The following is a 15,208-nucleotide window of genomic DNA, read 5'->3' on the forward strand; positions in this document are numbered from 1 at the left end:
TAGTCGACTAGAGTTCAAACTTTTAATTGTGATTTTGGTGGTTGGTTGGTTTCTGTTAATAAAAATGGTAAAAGCGGTAGCATGTCATAAGTTTAACATGATCATGAGTCTCCTTTAATTTTTAGTTTTGAAAAAGCAAAATATTACTAGTAAGTAAGATTCTTTATTACATGATAAAAGATTAATTTATTAGTTGCAATCATTAAAGGAATCATTCATTCATTGAACTAAAATAGTGGGATTAGTGAGCTTTATTTGGCCACCTAAATTAGCTAACATTGTAAACTAATAAAGGATTCGTGTCTGCGTAAAGTACTTTTAACGTTTGTTATACGGTGTTTTCTGTTCTCACTTAATATAGTTAGACATTCATGCATGAGGAGAAAACTGTCTTTATGTTTGCAGGTCACTCGAGATGGTATTACTATTAACTTATTAAGTATTAACATGAAGCTAAAATTCTACAAACAAAATTCATAAAGAATTATAGGTCACAAAAAAAAATATTTTATAGAAAATGGTGTCTTTTCATTAGTTGCACTTGCAATCACTTTTGTACTTTAAATTTACGACTATTAATGAATAGAATAAAGCAATGCAAGATGGAGGGACTAGGATCCCTACCTACGCCTTTCTAATTTCTACAAAATGTGGGATAAAGAGGACAAAGATTGTGGTATTGATTAGTAATCACTTTACAAAGCGGTACAAAGCTGTACAAATATACAGTTTTAAAGTTTACCAATCACAAAAACTTTACCAAAAACTTTATTAAAAGCTTTATTCTCAATTTTCTTTGTACAGCTTTCACTTAAACTTTTTTCTTACAGCTTTGCACTATTCATTAAAAGTTTACAGCTTTTGAAAAATTTACCAATCAGACCCGTATGTTTTCTTTTGAAAAATAAACTGTGAATTAATTGAAAATGTAAGATGAGCATCAATGCAAAAAGGAAAATTAAAACCAAAGGTATAATAAATTAAGATTTTTTTTTCTTCAGCTGAAATAAAGATTATTTATGGTTTCCTTCAAAAATATTCATGAGCCTATATATATATGATCAAGAATTCAAGATCAATTCAATTGTTTGGTACGTCTAAAAACAAAGCTAGGTATGATCCTCTGCAGTTTGCACTTGTATGCATGCCTACGGCCTATCTTTGTTGACAGCAATTCAATATTTTTACAATCTATAAGAAATATAATAAATACTATTGTGAAATATGAACTATGAAGATATATATATATATATATATTTATTTATATATACGATAATATGATACTATAATTTGTGGTGGGGCTTATTATTGTGGGACACTGAGTGATAACAACTAGGACTAATAACAACACACTGACCGTTTCATCTCACAAAAATACAAGTACTACGCTGACACCAAAAAATTCATAAAACTCAAAATTAGTTCCCTTCAAAGTTAAAGTATAATATGTATGCAGTAGCTGTAAGATGTGTTATCGTCCAAAAGTCATGCTGTATCATCCAAATAATATAAGCTTATAACATTTTAAAATTTATTTATAGTAAAATAATTCTTTGATAATTTTTTTTTCTTGTTGAAAATAATAACCTGGATAAGCTAATTCATATTACACTGATGTGTTGATATAGTTAAATATTTTTTTTTTTTTGCGTAACTTTCCTAATGTTTCAATTAATACTACAATTGTGGAAATGTCTAAATTAAGTTGTTGCATAAAAAAACAAATTAAGTGGGGGGTATTGGTTTGAGATTTGAATAAAGTTTTAAAGATTTTAGATGTTATGTAGAATCTGTTGTTATTAAAACAAGACTTTGTTAAACTCTGTTAAAGTTTAGTGTTATTAGTTTGTGATTTGTAAAAAGTCATTTAAAATCTTAAAAAATTTGGGTTATTGGATTCAGACTTTTATAAAGTCATTAAAAGTTTTGTGTTATTCAGTTAAAACAAAAGAATCTAGGATTGTTAATGAGTTCAATTATTATGTTATTGGTTCATGATTTTAAAAACTTTCTTTAGAAAATAAAGTCATGGAAAGTATCACAAAAATACAGGGATTGTTTGGAGACTTTACAAGATTTTAGAAAACTAATCCACAAAACTCTCTATCAATCTTCAACAATCATTCACTTATTCACTTTTAATGATTTTATTGAACTCTTAAAAAATCTTCATAAATCTCAAACCAATACCACCCCTAAATAATGCAAATAGAATCGTTCGCCGTGTTGCATGTAATTTTGCACACATGTAAGTAGATGATTGTTCTTTAGTTTGTGTATTACGAGATAGGCCACAATAATTGATGATATAATTAATGAGAAAAAACCCATATATATAAAGGATTGTGTAATTGATCAACATTTGTAGTGTAGTTGTTTTTGTTAATATTTTTGTGTTACTATATATTTAAATTCAAATTTTATCCAATTGCTACTTTTGGATAGAATATATAAAAAATAAAATAATGTGTAAGTTTGTAAGTTGTAACTGTTATGTTACTAAAACCTGTCTGATACTATTGTCTCTCATTCTCAGCCGTTCAATGTGACCAGAGTGGGGTCTCTATATTTTGTACAAAGTACGTCGCAAAATTTTACAAGTGGAGCTTTCTTGCTTTTGTTATTCAATAATTCTATTAATACACCAAAATGCTTATTAACTTTTGAAGTTGCATAAACTCACACATATATATAGATTCCACTTTTGATTTGACCAAAATACAAAAAACAGATGGTTGAAATTAAAATTCGATTTTTGTAAGATGACCGAATATTAAGGACATTTATTGAGCGCAACATATTCCTTCCAATATATTCCAAGGTTTGTTTATGCAAAACTTCATCTTTTCATTAATTTTCTTACACTTGAACTCAAACCAAAATTTGAAATTTTAATTCTATTTAGTTTTCGAATAATATAATTTTAGAAGACTCATTATCATTTCAATATAATTTTAGATAAGTCCCTAATTTATGTTAATAGAAATGTGAAACATAATGAAGTTTCAAATTAATAAGTAAACTCTGTGTCAAAAGTGTTAAAACGACACCATAGAATATTTGGAATAAATCCTCAGCATAGAAAAAAAAAACTATTGCCTTCTAACTTAGTTATATTTTTACTAAATGTAGCTATAGGATCGATCATCCAAGAATATATTTTTGTTTTTTTGGAAAAGGACGAATTTTGGGTTTTAAAACTCTATATATTAAATATAGGGATACTTTTGTAAGAAATACATAACATAGGTGCCGTATTTAAAATTTTATTTTCTGTATTCTGTCACATTCTTTTGTAGTCTTCTGCTCACAGATGCTATAAATACTCCTCCATTTCACTCGGTCTGAACCTTATAGCAAAATCTCTAATTAATTAATCCCTAATCTAATGGTTAAATTTTTTTTTTGTTAAGTAATTAAAATTGAAACTAATCATTGATTAAGTTTAGAGATTAAGAGGAGGGTGAAGCAGTTGCATGGCAAAGGGTCGTAAGCCGACGACGACGATGAGCAGAAGCGATCGATACCTTGGAAGCTACGGTTACGGTGACAGTCACGGTTCTTCCGTCACCGACGAACTAGAGCTCGCCGAGGAAGACATCTGGTCACCGGCGGTCATTCACGTCACCACCGCCGAGTCAGACGAGGCATACCACGCGTGGAACTTACGCGCTACCTTGGGAAAAAACGGGCGCGTGGGAGGGTTGTCGCTGGCTTTCGAGAACTCTTTGGCTGCGCCGCCGCCGTCTTCGTCGCCGATCATCGTGCAGCAGATAAACGACGGAGGAGATGAAGAAAACCGGAGGAAGCTGGCGTCGTCTGCGCCGGTAAACGTGCCGGACTGGAGTAAGATATACCGAGTCGACTCGGTTGAGTCGATACACGAGTTGGACGAGGACGATGATGAAGAGGAGTCTAGGATGATGATGCCGCCGCATGAGTACGTTGCTAAGAGTCAAGCACGACGGAGCAGGAAGATCGGAGGTGTAGACGGCGGCGCGTCGGTGTTTGAAGGCGTCGGAAGGACTCTCAAAGGCAGAGAACTAAGACGCGTTCGTGACGCGATTTGGAGCCAAACAGGGTTCTACGGCTAAGTAAAAAGTTAATTAATATTTTAGATTTCAATTAAAATTACTTGTTTTTGTCAGTATAAAAGTAATTTTTGCAATTTTTTTTTTTTTTAATGAACGAGGCCGAAAATTTCAAGTTCCTCGTATGTTGTTGTTTTGTCTATAAGTATATTTTAAATTTCAGAAATAATTTTGTCTTTAATTTAGTTTAATTAGCTGGGAGTTATATAAATTATAAGTGCAACATGAATTTTTAAAAACATACTAGAAGAAAACGACATATAAAAGATAAAATCATCTGGATTAGAGTAATAAGTAGTTTTATTTATTCCCACAATTATAATTCCATGATTAATGAAGATCAGATGCTGTCATGAAGTATTATAACGCTCCAGGCTTACTTAGATATAAATTTAATAATCTGATTATAAATGTTAGACTATTAATGAGCCTTTAGGTATAATCAAATTAAGTAATTGATATCATGTGGAAAGGGAAGTTGTATAATAGCAAGAACAGATGTGTCCTTGAAACATAATTTATGTAAACAGTCCAAAGAATCCACTCCAAAGTGGGCACTTCACGAGCCAGAAGAAGACACTATTTTTTTTTTAGTTTTATTTGTCTTTTTTATCAGCAAAGACCATGATGGTGAATCAATGGCTTAGCATATATTACAAAGGATCCATTAAAAATTAATAATTTTTAATGGATCACTAATTAATGAATTTAGACATTTTTGTTGTTAAGTAGATCATTATGATTAAAAAATACTAATAATTTGAGAATACCGCTTTCAGTAAATTTGCAATGCACGAACAATACCATATTATATATTTAAACATTTGATATACATACGTAGATTCTACTTTACAACATCATAAAATGCAAATGGAGTGTTTATAATATGAATAAGAGTATAAGACGAATCAATGTAAGTTACAAAAATATATTTTCAACATATATGTCTCACTAACTGTAGAAATTGTAAAGCTTTGAGGGTACATCTTATAAATCTTCATTTGGAAAAGATGACGTACATAATTAAACGTTCAGTGCTATTTATCACGGTACACATAAGATAATTACATAATTTGGTTGGATGAATAAAACTATAAAAGATTAAAATGCACTTATGATATCCACGTCCATGATATTATAGTTTTGTAATACTAATTTATTCACCCACGTCCATGATAAAATGGTAATGTGTTTTGTTAAAAAAAATTTTGTCGACTAAATGACTAATGTGTTATGTTTAGTGTGTGAAAATGGTAATGCATGGGTGTCATATTCTCTCCAANAAAAAAAAAAAAAAAAAAAAAAAAAAAAAAAAAAAAAAACTATTAAAGAAAAAAAACTAAAATGATATGAGATGATGGTGAGAGGAAAACCGATGATTTACACAATTTTTAAATGGTTTGATTGGTAATCCTATACTATTGTAGTATGGAATATACTGTTCTGTGTTACCAATCAAACCCAACATACCAAAACATTCACATATGAATATGGTTTTCAAACTTATAATTTCTAAACAACAATAAAAATTGCTGAAAAATGTATTATGCTTGTATAACATTAAAAATAAGTAAAGAAAATTCATGATCAGTATTGTAATAAAAATATCTCTAAATTACATAACTAGCTAGACAATTGTGTTTCCTTCATTTTATTTAACTAATTTTCCTTAATTGAATATCTTTAAGATATTGTAGAAAGATGCATATATAACTTAATAGCAACATATGGTTTGATTATGACAAGACAACCAATATTCTGGGAATATGCCAATTATCCTTACAAATAAGAAAAAAAATGATATAGAACTCAGTAGCCCACTAAGTTTAAATGAATCTTTTAATGTTACAATAAGAAGATAAAAATTAAACTATTCTGTATTTTTGTTAGGTTATAGGAGAAGAAGAATATTATCTTGTCCAAATATGTGTAACTCCTCCAGTCCCCCACATACACAAACCGACCCAACATTCACTTTTGACTAAATGAGTTACATATGCAAAGTAAAGTGGATATTTATGCTTACAAACATTACGTGTAACTATATCATACGGTCACTTGATCATACAGCGTAGTTTCGATTAGTACGCTTTGATTATTATAAGTTCCAAGTGATTTCTAAATCAACTATAGTTGATCAATGTCTCTCCTTGAAGCGTATTTCAATGGGTACTATAGATTCAAGACTTGCCAATTATAATATGTGTGAAATGCATACATTGTTTCTTTAACGTATACTCGAACCATAAATAATGGGAATTCATTTCTTTTCCTAAATTTTTTTTTATAAAAAAAAAATCGAAACCTTATCGAATCGTATATCAATACCTAATTATAATGTTAAGGAAGACAGTGGAGTAATGGGTATAATAGTGAATTAGTGATCAATGAGAGTGAGTGACATGAGTTTGGAGACTGTTGTGTCAAAGCATATAATAGAGGCAAATTTGCCGAAAATGTTTTGGGGTCTCTTTGGCTCTTTTGTCACTCTGCCTTTATTAGAAAAGGTCCCTTTGAATAGAGAGTTCTCTTCATGCTCTCATGTCTCTTCCCAACCTCTCTATTCACCGTTCATTTAACAATAATTTAGAATCTTTAATTATATTTTTAGTTGCCGACATGTTTCTGTTGCAAATATTATGTTTTAATTAGAAAAGAAAACTGATGAGAGAGATCTCAATTACATCCCACAAATGTATGACAGAAAAAAACATATACAGAAAATTAGATGAACCTTTTTTTGACAAGTGTTAGGACCAAAAATAGAGATTTCCGAAAGTGAAACTACTTAATTTAAGAAAAAAAACAAAACGCTCTAGAGTTTCTCTTATAATCTTTTAGCAATAATAATGGATTAAGTGATTAACATTAGGTCCATCAATTTCACTACTGCATTACTTGCAAAGTTAAAAAGTGGTATTGTACATTTTTATAGTAAGATAAATTTTAGTATTTGATATGATTCTCTATAATAACAATTATACGTTCATTGACTTGATGCTTTATAGTTGTAATTAGATTCTCGAAGAACTTTATATAGTTACTTAAATTGCTCTTCTAGGGAAAAATTATTCTAAACATACATTATACATCCGAATTATAAGAGTATATCTTTACAAAGAGCCAATGGTTTTCAATCATCAAATATTGTCACCTAAAGCTTCAACAAAGCCTATGCTTTGTATTCTATATTTCATTTTTTTTTCACTGCATAAACCTTTTTTTGTATTATTCACCACCAAAACCAATTTCTTAAATTACTATGCTGCAGGTTTGTCACGAGAAGACACATTAAGGGAATGGTTTCAAGATGTGAAGAAGAACCACCCATTCTGTTAGAGGGTTTCAAACACAGACACTTCTCTTGTGCCTAAACCGGATCAAAGACAAGTGAACCCTTGTGAGCGCTCCATTAACATAATCTCCTTCAGATGATTATATGACAAGATAATGGTCTTGAGCAGCAACAACGTTTTACGTTTAGATACAACAACGATGAATCTGGCCAAATGCTAACCTGCTTCTGCGTATATATGAATCTAGAGAGGTTGTACTTTTTAGCAAACAGTCAAAAGACTAAAGCCTTTCTCAAATATGAATATGAATTGGAGTTTTTGTTTGTTTGTTTTTTTGTTAAGCGTTAATATTGATGTTACATATTTGTATTCAAACATATTGTAAAGATTTGTGGAGATGAAACAAAGAGTAGTTACAACTCCAAGCTATATATGTTGCATCTCTCCTTCTCCAAGCCAACCCTTTATATTATTCCAAGGTTAGTCCCCACCACAAGAACCCTCTGTGTTTTTCATGTCTCAATGTTCAATACCTTATAGACATCTTGGACCACACTGTTTCAAATCTTAATAGGGAACTGGAGGACGCTACATTAATTATATTGGTGGTTTCTTTTCTGCTTTGAAAAGGAAAAACTCACAAAACCAATATTTCTACAAGTTAAAGACCAAAACACCAAAATAGAAAACCAAATGTCACGTTTGAGACTTCCTGCGATGATAACATGCCTGCCACTTAAAAAGGCGCCATTAAATTGTTCGCTTTGTATAAACATTAGACTATTTTATTTTCTTGGTGTCCATGGAAAATTTCAAAGACACCACACGAAAATAATTTTTTAATATATATAGAGAAATAACAAATAAGAATATAATTATGCAAGCTGTTAAAATTTATATTCTTTTTGGTTTTATAAAATTTGTATCTAACATTTGACTTATAGAACATATAACACTAACGTGCTTAGGTGTCTTTTATTAAATCCAACAAATAGCTTAAACGCATCATCTAAGGCTATGTCCTAAAAATTTCCTTCTTCAATACAACATAAGAATGGCATGTCTTTGCATCAATCTGAAGAAGAAGCTAAAGAAACCAAAACAAGACAACAACGGAGAACAAAACACAGAGTTACAGAGCAGAGAAATAACAACAAAACAGCAACCACGTCAAAGACAAACGGCTCCAAGAGCCACTTTCCAAATCGTGGTGCAGCCTCATAAACTACCACTTCCACTTGCAATTCCTCAGCCTCAAGAAAAACAAAAGCTAATGAATCATCCAAAACAAAGCAACTTGCAGCAACCAGAGCCGATCTTAGGGAAACCATTTGAAGACATTAAGGAGAAGTACAGTCTTGGTCGCGAATTAGGTCGTGGCCAATTCGGTATAACGTATATATGTACAGAGATCTCTTCAGGCAAGAATTTTGCTTGTAAATCCATCTTGAAGAGGAAACTCATCAGAACTCAGGCAAGAACCTTATAAACCCTCACATTTTTACATTGCTTTGATTTGAATTTTAGGTTATGATATTGGTAATCCACATTGTTGCTGAATCCATAGTTTTTTTTTTTTTTTTTTCCACTTTCTGCGAGGACAGGACAGAGAGGATGTAAGAAGGGAGATACAGATAATGCATTACTTATCAGGACAACCAAACATTGTGGAGATCAAAGGAGCTTATGAAGATAGACAAAGTGTTCATCTTGTAATGGAGCTTTGCGAAGGGGGCGAGCTCTTTGATAAGATCACTAAAAGAGGGCACTACTCAGAGAAAGCAGCCGCTGAGATCACTAGAAGTGTGGTTAAAGTAGTACAGATATGTCATTTCATGGGTGTGATTCATCGCGACCTTAAACCCGAAAACTTCTTGTTATCTGGTAAAGATGAAGCTTCCTCAATGCTCAAGGCTACTGATTTTGGTGTCTCAGTCTTCATCGAAGAAGGTATATAAGCCAAAATGAGAAAATATGCTTATCATTAAGGATAACCTTTCTTTCTTGGGCCCTAAGAAACGATCTTTACCCTGTTTCTTCCTATTCAAGAAACTATTATTCCGGTTCTGTTTTTGCCTAAAACCCGAGAAACCGATTCATTTTTTTCAGGGAAAGTGTACGAAGACATTGTTGGAAGTGCATATTACGTTGCACCAGAAGTTCTGAAGAGAAACTACGGCAAAGCAATAGATATATGGAGCGCTGGAGTTATCCTCTACATCCTTCTCTGTGGCACTCCTCCATTTTGGGCCGGTAAAATGCTTTTTTCTTCGGTCTATCTTTGCTTACCTTTGTGCCTTGACGAAACTGAATCACTTGGTTTGGTTTTGTGACTTTTTCTCTAGTTTAGTACTAGTTCTTACATTTTTTCATTATTGCATGCAGAGAGTGATAAGGGGATATTTGCGGAGATTTTGAGAGGAGAGATTGATTTTGAGTCGGAACCATGGCCATCGATTTCCGAGAGTGCTAAGGATTTGGTGAGGAACATGTTAAAACATGATCCAACTGAACGGTTTACTGCAGCTCAAGTCCTAGGTAAAGAAGTCTTACTAGTATACTCTGTTTTGTTTCGGTTAAATGTTTAAAATCAGGGAAATTGAACCGGTTTGTTGGTTCTTCTTTAGAGCATCCGTGGATACGAGAAGGTGGTGAAGCTTCTGATAAGCCAATTGATAGCGCGGTTTTGTCCCGGATGAAGCAACTTCGAGCTATGAATAAGCTTAAGAAGCTTGCATTGAAAGTAAGTATCTTTGAAGGATTCGGTTCAGTGGTGAAATTAGATCGGTTTTGATTCATTTGTTTGGTTTTAGTTTATCGCGCAAAATCTCAAAGAAGAGGAACTAAAGGGTCTAAAGACAATGTTTGCAAACATGGACACTGATAAGAGCGGTACAATCACATACGATGAATTGAAATCCGGACTGGAAAAACTCGGTTCGAGGTTAACCGAAACCGAAGTTAAGCAACTCTTGGAAGATGTAAGTTTTGTGCTTTTCTAATTTTATAACTTGTTAATGAACCGGTTTAGATTAATTTTGGTTAATGTTTTCGGTTCAGGCTGATGTCGATGGGAACGGTACGATTGATTACATTGAGTTCATCTCAGCTACGATGAACCGGTTCAGAGTAGAAAGAGAGGAGAATTTATTCAAAGCCTTTCAGCATTTCGATAAGGATAATAGCGGGTATGTTCGAAAACCGATATGTACCAAATTCATAAACCAGACTTAACCCGGATTAACTAATTAATTATATGTATTGTTGTAGGTTTATTTCGAGACATGAGTTAGAAACAGCAATGAAAGAGTATAATATGGGAGATGATGCCATGATCAAAGAGATTATTTCAGAAGTTGATGCTGATAATGTAAGTCAATTTTATTAAAAATTTAAATTTTGATTAAGTTAGTGATATTTTTAAAATTTTCTAATTCATTTTTTGTTTGTTTTTTTTTTTTTGTAAAAAGGATGGAAGTATTAATTATCAAGAGTTTTGCAATATGATGAAGAAGAGTTGCTCATCCAAATCACAACAATCGAAATTGGTTCAATCCATTTGAGGACCATATATTCCTAATATTTTTTTTTTTTTTTATAAAGGCTGTTTTTTTTTTTTGGTGTGAAAATTATAAAATTTGTCAAAGTACATAATTTTCCTCTGTAATTTGGATAATAATAATAAACTGTCCAAAATTAATAATACTCCACATAATTTTTTTTGGTTTTTTTTTCCCTAAATTAACCAAATTCCATAGATGTTGAGAAGTCAGTTGCTCCGATCCCAAGCTTAAGTTTTTGCAGTCAAGAGGAGCTTCAAGCTCTGAGCTCACTGAGACTGTTTCAAAAGTTCCTAAAATCTTGGAAATGAAAGGAGACAAAACTATCAGTGTATACTATTATTTCGTCAAAGAGATTGTAGAAGCTGATAAGAGTTCTAAGTACAAAAAGTTGTGTCATTCTTTGCCAGAAGGTAGTAGTAGGCAGGAGAATAAAGTCAGGAATATATTGGTTTTGAGAGACTTGGGCGTGCCTCAGAGATTGTTATTCCCTTTGCTCATCTCTGATGGCCAACCTGTATGTGATGATTTGGTCAGTTAGGTAGCTTAGGATAATATACTAGTCCACAGTGTAAGTGTTTCCAGTGGAAACTTTCCACCAGAGTTGACCTACGGCCATCTATAAGTTGAGCTTATAAGGCCAGAGAAAGATAGAACACAAATATATATATAGCTTGAGAACAGAGTTCAATAAAACCAAGTCAAAGAAATATATACAAGTGGGTTCAATATGTCCTGATAGATTGAATAAAACAAACTGCAAGATATAAAAACATGTTAGCAATAGGCAGATGGAAAAACAAAAATAACAAGAATAGTTTTAAAGAGTAGGGCTTGAGATTTGAGAAGATAAGAATTTCAGACATTGACAGAAGCAGAATATAAGACCTTAACACTATATGAGTGTGAGAGAGGCTCAAGTTTGTAAACAGCACCTGACCGGACAACCTTCCCCCAAACCTCGTCTCCCTGGCGTCTCTCCATTGAAATCTCGGCAGACCAAAGCTCCAAACTCTCAGGAACTCCGAGATGAGCGTTCCAAAAGATGACAATGTTCCCAGCAGAGTTGCTACAGAGTCTGCTGATATCATATTTGACCTCGGTTGGTACAGAGTGCAGACAGAGCAGTATAGAACCAGAGAGAGACAGTTGAAACTCTTCCAAACCTTTCACCTCTTTCCAATCCAACTCATCTGGCTCACACCACAGTATTCTACCACGAGTACCACGGCAGTACAACAAGTTCCCAATGGCACACCAATCGTTTCTGTTTCCTGGCTTAGAATCCTGTTTCTTCCCTTTTCTCCATGTACCTTCACTTGGCAAGAAGTATAAGCTTTGTTCCTCCTCATCAACAGCGTAAACCTTCTGCTCGATCACCACACTTTGGTGGATACCGTGGGGTATCTCTCGGATAGTCAAAGTATTCCAAGTTTGAGTCTTTAGGTTAAATACCTCAGCCCAGTTTGAACCAAACTCCTCACAGCCTCCAAAAACATATATTTTCCCGTTTAGGAGACTTGCTGCTGGGGAAGCACGAGCCACTTTCAAGGACGGGACACGGTCCCATGTCTTAGAGAAACAATCAAGGAACCAGACATCAGAAGTGGGTTTGCCTTTTATGAGTCCACCGATCACGTAGAGTCCCCAATCCACCACCACGAAAGAGGATGACTCTGGAGCCTGATAAGGGTTCGATGGGATTGGCGCTAGCCGGCGAGTACGGGTGAGGAGGATGAACCAACGCGGGTTTGGATCAGGAGAGATGCGTAAGCAGACGTAAAAAGATGCCTCGGTGCAACCAATAAGCGATCGCGCGCTACATAGCTCATGGGAAAGTACGAGAGAGCGGTGTCTCTTGGAGACGAGGGATAAGTTCGCGTGGTCCAATCTCGAGACGCGAGCCATGCAGCTCACAGCTACCGCGTCTGGCAACGACGACCATGACGTCGTCATCTTCCTCCTTTTACTCTGTGGTGGCATTCCGGTCATACCTAATTGTAATTCACTTTAGAACAACTATGGAACTACAACTACTTTATATAATGGTTCTATGGTTCATGTTCCAAAACCATGTCCTATTATGACTTGTAAAAATTTAAAGTTTTCTTTTTATTTACTAGATTATGACCGGTGGTACTCCGCAGAGCAAATATTTTTTGTTAATATATTATTTTAATACTAATTTTGCAAATGTACTTTTTTGTTAATTTTAGTGATTTAGTTTATAATTCGTGGTATAACGCACAACAAATTTTGTTTAATACAATCTTAATTAAATCAGATTTGATATATTTAATTAAATCAGATTTAACCCATATTGAAGTATCATATTAATGATATTTTATTTTTTAGTATTATCAATTCAATCATGTAATGTCATATAACACGTCATGTAATATAACTCATTTGTGTTATTTTTAAAAATTAATATGTTTAAATATTCATAATTTTAAATTTTTTATTAAGTTTCGATATATCAGTTATAAATTATATACTTTTAAAATAATATAATTTACTATATACAGTAAATTTACTATATATGTATGTTGAACACACATTTTTTATATCAATTGAGTAATATATGTTCGTTTTAAAAAATTCAAATCACAATATATGCAGGAACAATACACATTTTTATTTATGTATTATATGATTCACTACATTTAAATTTTAAAATAAAAAGATGATAGGAGTATAATTTTTTTTAATATGGAATAAATCTTCTATATACCTATATTAACTATAGAATATTATATATATGGATTTTTAAAATATTTTTATTCTGTTTGGTTATAAGGATAGTAGAGAGAATTAATTTTTTTTTTTTAGAGTAGAGAGAATTAATTTGGATATGAATTTAAGCATTAAACGGTATTCAATGGTAAATGTTTCCATAAACATATTTTTAAGCAAAAAGTGCTGCAAAAATACTAGTATAGATTATAAATATTACGGGAGAAAATCTTTAATCAAATGTAGGGATAAACTAATTCCTTTTTCAAATATGAATCTGTTACGGGAGTTTTCTTGTTTGTTTGTTGAGCGTTAATTTTAGCTGTTGACGGTGTTTTAATACCGACTTAGGTATGTATTTGCACAATTTGACGAGTTGGATTTGTGAATTTGAATTTTATTTAACTTAACGTATGGATTCACACTCAGATCGAACATGTGACATTGCATATTCTTAACCATTTTTTTTACCAGCTACCAAGAAAACATTTTCTAAAGGAAGTTGAGAGTTAATTTTTATAGGCAATGAAGCAGGCTCATCAAAATTGAAACATTTCAAAATCCGACCCAAGATCCGCGCGTTTATTCGTTTAGAATATACTGAAATGATTGTTTTACCCCTAACGCAAATGAATTAATTTATCTTTTTCCAATAGCATTTTGATGTGTTTTTTTTTTTACAAAACTAATGTTGTTTTGTTAAAATACTTTTCAATTAATAGGAGGGATCTTACCAAGCAAAAAAACTATTAATAAACTACAGCTTTTTTAATCATGGTTTTAAACGAAAAACTATCTTATTAAAAGAACTTTATTTTATTTAAGATTTTCTCAATGTAATATTATTATATGTTAGATATTGACAAACTAATAATATTTTTTAAGAGAAAAAACATATTTAATTATAATCATATTTATGTCAAATCCTTTGTATCCCATTTATACATAAACTTAAAAGTTCCCGCTGAATTATTTCGTACATATATTCCATCTTCTTGCGCTTGCCAGAAACATTCATTCGGTTTTCTACCCCCACATACGTTATGTATAAAACTTTGTTTCCCGAGAAATACGTTAAACATTGCATGCTCCATATAAATAGGTCCCTGAAAAAAATATGATGACCAAAAGTATATGTATTTCAAATCTACCATTTAAATATAAAATGAGAAAGTATTGTAGAAACATTTAGAAACCTATAAGAATGTGAAGAAAATAAAAATAAATTTTGAAATAAGTTACCTTCCATAAGTCGCACCATATCAAAGTTTTTGGAAATACGGTGATTCGTTTATTCCATTCCTGATTGGAGGGAAGAAAAATAAATAAGGCTTTAAAACCTTCGCCAGATCCACAATTGAACATAAGTTTATTGTTACTTGCAAGATGATTTGAAATTTTGATGTTAAATTTTCTAAATATAAGAAGAGAGTTTATTTTTTGGGTGGAGATGAAAAATAAGAATATGAAACAAAATAGAACTTTCTCCATCTTTGTTATTTTATTTTATTCTCTTTACATGAAT

General features: G+C 32.2%; 4 protein-coding genes across 4 annotated transcripts; 2 read left to right on the forward strand and 2 right to left on the reverse strand.

Moving 5' to 3' along the window:
- Nucleotides 3,360-4,210, forward strand: LOC104714523. The gene has a single exon (XM_010431916.2). The coding sequence runs from the start codon at nucleotides 3,477-3,479 to the stop codon at nucleotides 4,092-4,094; it is 618 nt and encodes a 205-aa protein (XP_010430218.1). The 5' UTR covers nucleotides 3,360-3,476; the 3' UTR covers nucleotides 4,095-4,210.
- LOC104714524 (calcium-dependent protein kinase 19) lies at nucleotides 8,442-11,078 on the forward strand. The gene is made up of 9 exons (XM_010431917.2): nucleotides 8,442-8,861; nucleotides 8,992-9,337; nucleotides 9,497-9,640; nucleotides 9,773-9,925; nucleotides 10,015-10,130; nucleotides 10,201-10,368; nucleotides 10,448-10,575; nucleotides 10,658-10,757; nucleotides 10,858-11,078. The coding sequence occupies exons 1-9, from the start codon at nucleotides 8,442-8,444 to the stop codon at nucleotides 10,948-10,950; spliced, it is 1,668 nt and encodes a 555-aa protein (XP_010430219.2). The 3' UTR covers nucleotides 10,951-11,078.
- Nucleotides 11,806-12,939, reverse strand: LOC104716031 (F-box/kelch-repeat protein SKIP6-like). The gene has a single exon (XM_010433378.1). The coding sequence runs from the start codon at nucleotides 12,937-12,939 to the stop codon at nucleotides 11,806-11,808; it is 1,134 nt and encodes a 377-aa protein (XP_010431680.1).
- Nucleotides 14,598-15,174, reverse strand: LOC109126506. Its single transcript, XM_019230124.1, has 2 exons — nucleotides 14,926-15,174; nucleotides 14,598-14,789 (listed from the first exon to the last, which is right to left on the reverse strand). The coding sequence occupies exons 1-2, from the start codon at nucleotides 15,172-15,174 to the stop codon at nucleotides 14,598-14,600; spliced, it is 441 nt and encodes a 146-aa protein (XP_019085669.1).

Source organism: Camelina sativa, chromosome 9 (assembly GCF_000633955.1).
Source record: "Camelina sativa cultivar DH55 chromosome 9, Cs, whole genome shotgun sequence".
NCBI lineage: Eukaryota > Viridiplantae > Streptophyta > Magnoliopsida > Brassicales > Brassicaceae > Camelina > Camelina sativa.